General features: G+C 33.6%; 1 protein-coding gene across 2 annotated transcripts; it reads right to left on the bottom strand.

The window, feature by feature from the left end:
- Positions 1 to 2,993: 2,993 nt before the first annotated feature.
- LOC111713296 (uncharacterized protein DDB_G0292186) lies at positions 2,994 to 7,649 on the bottom strand. 2 transcript variants are annotated; one of them, XM_023488133.1, is made up of 9 exons: positions 7,554 to 7,649; positions 6,932 to 7,015; positions 6,602 to 6,776; positions 6,179 to 6,219; positions 5,144 to 5,786; positions 4,578 to 4,672; positions 4,349 to 4,412; positions 3,937 to 4,060; positions 2,994 to 3,109 (listed from the first exon to the last, which is right to left on the bottom strand). In XM_023488133.1, exons 1-9 carry the CDS (start codon positions 7,557 to 7,559, stop codon positions 3,016 to 3,018), a joined length of 1,326 nt encoding a protein of 441 aa, XP_023343901.1. In that variant the 5' UTR covers positions 7,560 to 7,649; the 3' UTR covers positions 2,994 to 3,015. The 2 variants fall into 2 exon arrangements, with proteins under 2 accessions (XP_023343901.1, XP_023343900.1); XM_023488132.1 differs by having other exon boundaries at positions 7,495 to 7,566.
- Between the last annotated feature and the right edge of the window lie 2,629 nt (positions 7,650 to 10,278).

The following is a 10,278-nucleotide window of genomic DNA, read 5'->3' as shown; positions in this document are numbered from 1 at the left end:
ATCGTTGTTTTTTTTGGCTACTCTTCGCCCCCCCGGGCCCTAGATATATTGGTTAAATATATTCTATCCTTATCTATATATTCAAATATACGTAGATATATTGGTTAAATATATTCTATCCTTATCTATATATTCATATACACGCAGATACATTAGTTACATTTACATAGATATATATGTATATATTCTCTTTTCTCTTGGTTTTGAAATCAATGAAAAAAATGTTCTCGTTGTTACCATGCCTCTGAATAATTTTGGAACAACCAATCAAAACAACCGACGCTGGTTAGGTAGGTCTAATATGAATAGTAAATTGTAATTGCTTATTTGTAATATCTCATGCTTTGTACCTAGATAAAAATATGAAAAAATATAAAATCTCACTTTTTCATATAACTCATATGTAGGGGAAACATATCTTGTATACGATCCTTGTCTTGGAAGTTTCATCGGCAAAGTTTTACTCATGTGTTTTTTTTAATTTAGCTTGAAGTTTTTAATAATATTTGACAATAAACCATTTTTTTGGCATATTTATTTTTTAGCCGGTTAAAAATGTCATGGCCAGGGCCCCAGATAAAAACTCAAATTTGCTAATCCCTATATCTTTGCAATTTGATGGTTTAAGCATACAGAATTTATAGTTTGAAATGTATAAGATCTTCTGCAACATTGGGTTGCACAGATATAGAAAATCAGAGTTTTTGGTAAGGAATAAATTTCTTTATTTTTGGAAAAAGAAGAACCAATAGGAAAATAGTTTAAACTTATGATGAATATTTTTACAGAAATGGTTCCACTAAAATTCATCTTTATCTATATATCTGAGTATCTATGAATTGTATTTAATTGCATGGAATATTTGTACAGATGTGCAATATAGTTAACCCTAGGTCAGTGTATACTGTGGATACAGCGGTCTTATAATATAATTACGATATAATTATATGAGTATATATAAAATTGATGGAACTCTAGGGAGCTTCGCACAACCCTACCTTCCTCTAACCCCCTGGAAACTAAGTTTTCCTCATAAAAGTAGGTTAGCCTAATCAGGCTGAAATATCTAAACAAAGCTAAGAACATTTCGTGGTTCCAACGATTTCCACAATAAAAATTTTAGGCAAATCGCTCCAGGGATTCATGAGTTATGATCGGACATGCACATTTTTATACGTATCTATATATAACTTGAAATACAGAAAGACTTGTGCAACCCTACCTTCCTAAACCCCTTCAAATATCTATATGTATATCGTTAAAAATATTAATTTTGTCGCTTACCTAAAACAAGTCCTGCCGGAAAATATCCCGACATTCTTAAACCCCTTCAAAGCTCTCAAACTCGTCAAAATATAACTACAATATATTTAACAATCCATAAGAACTACTGTCTACCTGTCTACTTTTTGAGAAAAACAACCCCCCCCCCCCCGTCTTCCCTGGAAAACATGTTAAAATACGCCCCCTCTCCCCCTGACTGGTCAAAAACTAGCCTAGTACAGTGCTCTTCCCTTGTTAGAGCGGAAACCAGAAGAATAGCCAAGTAATGATAATAAGCTTCCATTCACAGACAATATTTGTAGGTAGGACATATAGGGACAAATAGGACATATAGGGACAAATAGGACTTATAGGGACAAATAGGACATATAGGGACAAACTAAGCATAAAGAGACAACTTGAACATAAAGAGACAAATTGAACATATAGGGACAAATAGGACATACAGAGACAAATGGGACATAAAGGGACAAATAGGAGTAAAAAAGGGGCCAAATATGAATCTTAATCATTTAAATCACAATTAATGATGACTTGGCCCATTTCTGGCCCATTTCTAACAGAAATGGGCCAAATCTGCAAAGTTATCTTTTTCAACAGTATATATATTTAAATCCAAGTTTAGTAGAACAAAATTACACCATATATTAATAAAAAATGGCTAAAACTATATATTGGAACAATAAATGTCAATTTTAAACTATAATAATAAGGTGTGAGAATTAGTTTTTGATGATTCTTACAGAATAGATTTTACTAGAAATGCGGGAAACTGTTTGTTTAAAATGTTTGAATATATATCATCCATATTCTCTAATTTAGGAGATAAAATGTAGAAACTTAGATACTGGAAATAATTCAGAAGTTAATTTAGTCTTCATAAGATAATTTTTGTTTTCAGTGATTTATTTTGCAAATTATGAAAGTGAGTTTTGTTTTGAATTGTGGATTATACTCAAAAACGGAAAAGTGGGTTTTTTCCCGAAAGCGCGACAATGTTTCAAATTCAGGAAATGTTCGAAAATTGTCTTGAAAACGGTCAAGAGATTTAATGTAAGAAGAACTCCTATTATAATTTTGATTTAACAAAAAAGTTTAAAATTGGGAATTGTTGTATGTCATGCTTAATAATATGTTGGTTATAGTTTTTATTATAGACTTTTACTCTGGATATGGGCCGGGATCCCAAAAACCCAGTCTTTCAATTTGTGCCCATTTGTAACACTCAGTGTTAGAAATGGGGCAAGTGTTAGTTTTGGAACTAATGTCCCCTGAAGTTAAAAAGTTGTATGTACATTATAACTCTTGAACCTCTTGACAGAGTTGCATCAAATTTGATTAAATAAATCGTGAGGATAAGGGGAATGTTCTTAGCTAGGTTTAAAATTGTTTAGATCTGCAGGCAAAGCTGGGTTCCAAGCTAAAAAAAAGGTTGATCTATTTAATTTATTGTGACAAAATATGATAAATATTATTTGAGTTGATTAGGATCTAATGATTGATCCTATTCTTCTCTCATCCAGGGAATATATAAAGATATAAATGGAACTATTTTCCCATGAATTTTGCGGTAAAAATTAGCAGTCTAAGGATTATCCCTGAGATAGATAGATAGATAGATAATCCTTGGTTGCTCCAGGGGGTTCACTAGATAATAATAGATTTTCACACCAATACAAGCAGCAGGAATAGATGAATAGATGAATAAATAGATTGATTGAATGAATATATTTATGTACGACTGGTTCGGATAAGGTTGAGGACGGATTTAAGATTGGATTCAACATCTAGCAGATCCTTATAAGAGAATTGTCTTCCTTTGCGCCTGAAACAATATATAAAGTCAAACTTCATAATGATAACCTAATATTTACAACTTTTTCATCCCCAAACACTAGAGTTGATTTATATCCCTGGCGAAAATATTATTTTATTTCCCGTTCTCGACTCAATTTCAACTTCATTATCTAAACTGTTATTCTGTATACATGAATTAAGTCTTTGCTTCAAAGTATGATTTTCTAATCCCTCTATCTTTGCAACACAATGTCGGAGACCTAGGATATTTTTTACTATTAATTCTGTTAGGTCCAATAGTCCAAGTTTGAAATATTAAAAGTTTACACCATCAGGTTGCAAAGATGTATGGATTCGACAATTAGAGTTTGAGGCAAAGACTTAATTTTTTTAGATTAAAACAGCGGTAAATGGACTGCAGACGTAATTTCAATTTGCTTATAGTTGCATATAAACGGAGCCTTTAATTTTTATTAAATTATTAAATATTATTAAATAATCTCTATGAAAAGACTATCGGCCTCATGTTAGAGAAACAAATAAGAAAAGTACAGTGGTCAATTCAACACTTTTGAAATAAAAACGTCGATATCTTCTTCATGGTTACTCAGATAGAGTGTTAAAGGGGATAAAGACAAAACTATGTATACAGTCTTGATCTCGATATCTATAATTGGCACTTTTGAATTTGATGATCAACGCTTGATCCCACGAAATAAATTTATTCCTGTAGACTATGATTATCGAAGAAATTAATCCTTAGATCTGAATTAGATGGAGATTAATGCTTGATCCCGACATTCACACATGCACTGATTTCAAACCACGGAATCTATCTTATTTAAGAATATAAACCTGATCTTTCCGTCCAGCTGGTTTTGTATCTCTACTGCCATACTCCGGGTCTTCTCTGCAGCTGAGATAACGTTCTCTGTAACCAATCGTTTTGCCTCCAGCAAGGTTTGCAGGCTTATATCCTCTACAGACAAACGCAAAGGAAAATTAGAACGTATTTTCACCTTTTTAAATAATTATAAAATAATCTCAAATAGATTTTAAAACTAAGAATATTTTTTCATGGTATCTTGATGATCTCGTCATTGTTTTAATTTCATAAACATTAGATTTACTCGTAATCTATTTAGGCCAAAAATAGACAAATCTGCATAGAAGCTTGTTTTTATAAATTATTGTAGCTTTGAATATAATTCTGCATCTATTTATATAAAAAACTTCCAAATATTTAAAATCTTTTGAAAGATTTTACCTTCTCTGAGAGGATGTCCTAGGAGAGCGAATCTATGAAAAACACTGTTTATGAAATCTTTATCCTGTAAAAAATAAGAATTTAATTGTAAAGAGAAATTGATTTGAAGAAAAGTAAAAAAGAAAATAAAAAAAATATTATATCTATATAAAATGAGTCTTTATAAAACAAACTTTAGATAATGTAGAAATATAAAATATCTTTCATTATTTTCATTGATTTCTCTAACCTGGTTTAGATCCCGTATTGAAACTCCATTCCGGAGTTTGGAGTTAATAATCTCGAAGGTTTCCTCAAGAAACTTTAAATCTTTCTTTTTCTCAACTTAAAAATATGGTTTTAGTCAATATCTCTTGAGATGAGATATCTTTGATTTAGTTGTTTTCAATAAAATTGTTAGTTTAAGTCTAATTCCAAACAGGTAAACTATCCCTTTAAGCTTGATTCAATTGTATGAATGAAATTACAAAGCAACAATTAAAAACAAGAATTTTGGTTTAAACATATGCTCCGACCGGCAGACATGCACACTGCACAGTATCAGAATATAATTACATTGTTCTCTGGTGAATATAGAGTAATTTTAACAATCTATCTACTCTCAGCCTGGTTAGTATAGTTTAAACCCTGTAATCATCTTCTCTACAACCTATTATTATCTTCTAGATCTCTCATGCTCAGATATTAGTCAGTTTAGGATTAATTTTATTAATAGTATTTAGGGATTAAAGCTTGCTTTGGTTACTGGTTAGCTATTATTTCTCCGGGTTAAGATAACATGAGGAGAGGGCTAACCTTCCAGTTCCTCTAGAAGGTTCTCCAGCTCAGCTGCTATAATACTGCTCTCCTTGACTGCTGCTGTCAGCTCGTCCTGGAGGAAGTTTCCTAACTTAAAGGATCCATTCTTCTCCAGGTTTTTAGCTCTATTCTTCTCCAGGTCTTGGGTTCTCTCCGGAGCAACGTCCGCAATCTCATTGTACTTCTCAAGATCTTCTTCTCGGAGTAAATCTTGGAAAAAATCTGATATAGTTTCTTTCTCAGTGTCGATGTTGGCAGAGGGTTTATTACTGTTCTTGTTCTTAAGTTGCTTCGTTATTCCTAAAATATCCGAGAGAGATGGATCGGTAGGAGCAGGATCTTTTAGTTCTTGGTTAATGTTGAACTTATTGAGAAGTTTGTCCAGGAATGACTCTGATCCACCCAACTCTAAGTCCAGGATTGGATCCTGATCTAACTCCGCATCCTCGTTCTTGTTCTCCGACTCGCTGTCCTCTAGTTCGTCAATCTCTGGGTTCTCTACCGCCTGCCTGCTCTCCTGTATCTGCTCAATAAACTTGACAAGGGAGCTCTTTAGAATATTCTGGAAATTCTGAGAAGGTTCGGATACGGATACTGTAGTTTCAGCAGCAACCTCGGACTCAGTGCTAGTCCCTGGTGCCTTCAGAGAAATATTAAAAATACTTTTAAGTGACTCCATATACAGGGTGGCATTTCAGATTCACAACGATTCCTTTAGAAACTTGGTCTGATCAAGAGTGTATGAGAAATCCATCATAATCTACTCTTTTTCCCCTTTCTCCTTCAGAAACAATGTAGGAAATTGTCAAAATTAAAAAGAATTTAGTCCAGAAAACGCCGATATCTGAGACAGTATTGATAAGGTAAAGGATTAAAGGGTACCGTAGTGAATCGAGTATACCCCTCTTCAGTACCTTTAAAGGAGAGAGAAAGAATTAAATTTAGAACAGTCCCTTTAAAGGAGAAAGAAAGAATTAAATTTACGACAGTCCCATTAAAGGAGAGAGAAAAAATAAAATTTTATTTTATTACCTGAGAATCTAATAATTGTTGTATCACTGGAGCAGATGCATCTACAGTAGTAGTTTAGGATAGATTGATTAATAACAAATATTTCTTAATGGGATCGTTAGAGTAATCCTTTAGACAAAGATGTCAATGGCCAACTCACAACGGTACCATTGAAACCTTTATCTGATCAAGTATAAATCAGTGTTTGCAATTTTAAAACCTGATTATTTTCAATTGGGCTTCTCTTCTAAAGTGGCTTTCACAATATCAGAATTACATAGTTTTAAACCTAGAAAAACGATAATATCCTCCACGTTATTGATCAAAGGTTTCAAGGGTACCGTTGTGAATAGAGTATTGCCATTTTTGCATGAAGGGTCACTTGAATTTACGCTTAGAGTTCTTATTCTTAATATTTTATAATCTAGTAACTTTATGGGTGACCTCGCAGATCGTCTGTATTACGTTCAGGTTGAGGTTGAGGTTGAGGCTGGGGTCTAAATACGGGCTGTTGCTGTTGCTGTTGTTGAGGCTGAGGTTGAGTCAGGAAACCTGATAACCTCTGCTCTGCCGCGGCATGAGCAATAAGAGCAGCTTGCCAGACATCTAAACCTGGAACCTGGAATACGCAACAAAATGTAATATTTTTATTCCTATATTTTTGCAATCTGAACTTTGAAGACATAGTACGACATCAGGTTGTAAAGATATAAATAAAGAGAACTTGTGGCAAGTGTTAAATTCTTTTATCTACAAAAAAATATAAACTGGTACCTGTGGAACTCCCTGTGCATTGATAAGACTTGATACGTCCTGACCGGAGCAGGAGACCAGAACTGTTGAAACCAGGATCAGCACCTGAACCGGAAACATTTAAACTTAATCCACTTCCAAGTTTACTCACAGATCAAATTACAACCATGGGATTAAATTTGTAATGTTGATTTTGATTGAATCAAACATCCAGAATTTACAATCATTGACAAATTTCGATTTATCCATAAAAAAACATTAAAAAAATAATTTTTGAATATTGATTATTATTAGAAAAAAAGACCCACTCATGTGTACGCAATGATGAGGACTCACAATAATTGAGGAAGGAAAATAAAGACACTTTTGAGGAAGCCTCGACTTTAAAGTGTCGCAACGCTTCGGACTTTGGTTTTGATCACTTATACTTTTTTGTAGCTCTAGACATGTACATTAAAAAATTGAACGCGCTTGTTTCTAGCTGAAGTTTAACAGGAGTAATTGGCAAAATTCTGTTTGATTTTTGCGTGAGAGTGCGGGCATCTTGGTTAGCAATGTATTCTTTCATTCCATCACTTGTATACCTGATACGAACTGTTTTGGAACGGATTAAAGAAACTAGAACTTGCTCTAGGATACATACCTTCATACCGTAAAGGTTAGAACTGTACTAACTAGGGTTGATCTTGTATCAAGGTTAAAGAGTCTAGGATAACTGAAAACCAGAAGCTGCTTGATATTTACTTTTATTTGTGTTTAATCATCCAGGACCTCATTTATCCCCCCACCCCTCCCACCCTCCTCCTCCCCGCATCATGATAATAATGGCATCAGACTCTGATAAATCCTTTAATCATCTGATAACTGATATACATTATTTCATGATATTTTTCTGGTACATCATGTATTTCTGGTAAAACTGGTCTGGTTTTTACGACTCATTATCTAGTCAAAGGTGCTTTTAAAATTTGTATAGCTGGTTTTTCTGGTATATACTATCTAGATATGGTATTATATAGATTATTTGTATGATATCTAGTTTCTGTTATCTAGTTTCAGATATCTTGTGTTTGGTTTCTAGTGTTTGGTATCTAGTGTCTGGTATCTAGGGTCTGATATCTAGTGTCTAGCATCTAGCTTCTGGTATATATAGTGTATAGTATCTAGTATCTGGTAGCTACTGACTCGTATCTGATATCTGGTATTTAGTATCTGGTGTTTGGTATATAGTGTCTGGTATCTGATAATTTAGAATTATGAATGCACTGTAAGATGCAAATCCTTCAAATCTATTCTAATCCTTCTACAAGACATGTTTCAGCTTGAAGGTGAACTACTATTCAACAGTTGCAACTTCCTTCTGTATTAAAATCAAAACTGCATCACTCTTTTGTTACCATCCAGTCTCTTCTATATAAACAGTTTGACCCATGGAAAACAGGGATTAGCGTTTAAATCCCCCAATATTCTTTTAAGTAACATTTTTTCTTTCGATGCTTCCGTTTGGCTCAAAACCATGTCTAATTTGTCTGCTAGCTTTAAACAATTAATAATTTTCATTATTCTATTCAAATCTATATTGCAGAGAGAAAACAACTTAACGATACTTAAACATCATGATAATGAATACTTATTTAGGTTACTATAATGTTTATAATTTAAATAATTTCTAAAAGAGGCCCCAATTTCCAAAAAATCGTCTATTCCAAGGTCCATCAAAGGTGTTCCAGCCATGGTACCGGGGTTTCTGGAACCTATCTTTTTTTAGGTTTTTCTTCATAGAGTTCTGTGTAAAGAAATACATATACACCTTAGATTTCAGAAAGCCAGGAAGAAAAATCTGAAGGGGTTCAGACAGAATTCAGATAGATGTAAATGAATTATTTGTAAGTAATATTGGTTAGCAAGGTTAACAGAGAGATTTTCCAATATGGAAGGATTGGAAGACAAAAACATACTGAAACGAACCCTTCCAAAATCTTAAACTATATGCCGGGGCCAATTTTTGAGTCTTTTTTAACGATTAAAGGGGCTAAAAAATCCTAATCCTTGTTTTTTGGGTCACCCTAAAGTAGTAATCTCTCTCTGTTTGTGTGTTTGTTTGACTGTATGTCCAATCATAACTTATGAACCTATTGACAGATTTTCCAAAAATATTTGGGATTTGGGAACTCGGTAAAACCACGGGGATATTTTTAGCTTAGATTATAGATTCTGAGTTTCGTGGGTTGGTTTTTTTGTGAAAGTTTAGCTTCCAGGCGAAGCTGGGTTCCCAAGCTAGTTCGAATAAAATATTTCAAAATGATTTCCCTGTTCATATGTTGTAGTCAGTGTAGTTTATTATATAGCTTTAGATAAGAATATTCATCTTGACCGAGGGCAGATGTTATTTTACTTCTGATTTTGAAGAAACTTTAGTTTTATTCAAGAAGAAAGATCAAAATTCTGACCTCAGTTTTGATAAATATCACCCACGTACATATTAGCTAGACATAACACCTTAAATTACAATTTACACTTACAGTACATTCATGTTATGAAAAGCAGGAAATTTTGTATTATTTCTGTGCAATGATGTATGAAGAGAATCTGACAAGGGTCAAACCAGACCGAAACATATTTTCAAAAAATGTGGAACTAATATTCTGTGAGGTTTGCCATTTAGAGCATCTTAAACACAGAATTTTAAATAAAACTGCTTGCGGATTACAGCAAAGCTACAATTATTATAAAAGAAAGGGGCGCAATCACCATTTAACTCTAGTATATAATTCAAACAGAATGTATCATGTATGTACATATTTAAGTTTTTACGAATTCCCCTGATCGAAAAATTTAAATATGGACATTTGGAAGTTGCAAGAAACACAATTACTCCGATGAATGAACACTTTAAAGTTTTTACTTTAAATAATTTAGATTCAATTTTCAAGTTAAGAAACCTTTTCAATAGAACAGGACAGTCCACTCTATTCTTTATTCAATTCTTTTGCAAAAAAACTTGAATTGTCAGGAGAATTTACTTCTCTAGCGAGGAATAAAACTATTCGAAATAGAAAAGGATCGATATAAGGAAGGGATTGGAGGTAGGTAGAGGGAAGGGATTGGAGGTAGGTAGATGGAAGGGATTGGAGGTAGAAAGAGGGAAGGGATTGGAGGTAGGTAGAGAGAAGGGATTGGAGTTAGGAAGAGGGAAAGGATCGGAGGAAATAGAGGGGAGGGATTGGTGGGGGATATAGAGGAGGAAAAGTTGGAGAAGAAAGGGGGGAATATGTGGGGAGGAAAAGGTGGAGAAGAAAAGGGGAAAATATGGAGGAGGAAAAGGTGGAGAAGAAAGGAGGGAATATGGAGGAGGAAAAGGTGGAAAA

Source organism: Eurytemora carolleeae, unplaced genomic scaffold, assembly GCF_000591075.1.
Source record: "Eurytemora carolleeae unplaced genomic scaffold, Eaff_2.0 scaffold363, whole genome shotgun sequence".
NCBI lineage: Eukaryota > Metazoa > Arthropoda > Copepoda > Calanoida > Temoridae > Eurytemora > Eurytemora carolleeae.
This window is presented reverse-complemented; position numbering and strand designations above follow the sequence as displayed.

Coding starts and splice junctions, on each gene's coding strand:
- LOC111713296 (XM_023488132.1), bottom strand. CDS start 7,551: ATGTATCCTAGAGCAAGTTCTAGTTTCTTTAATCCGTTCCAAAACAGT. Junction 7,016..7,494: donor TCCAAAACAGTTCGTATCAG/GTATACAAGTGA, acceptor TTTCCGGTTCAG/GTGCTGATCCTGGTTTCAAC. Junction 6,220..6,601: donor TAATACAGACGATCTGCGAG/GTCACCCATAAA, acceptor CTACTACTGTAG/ATGCATCTGCTCCAGTGATA.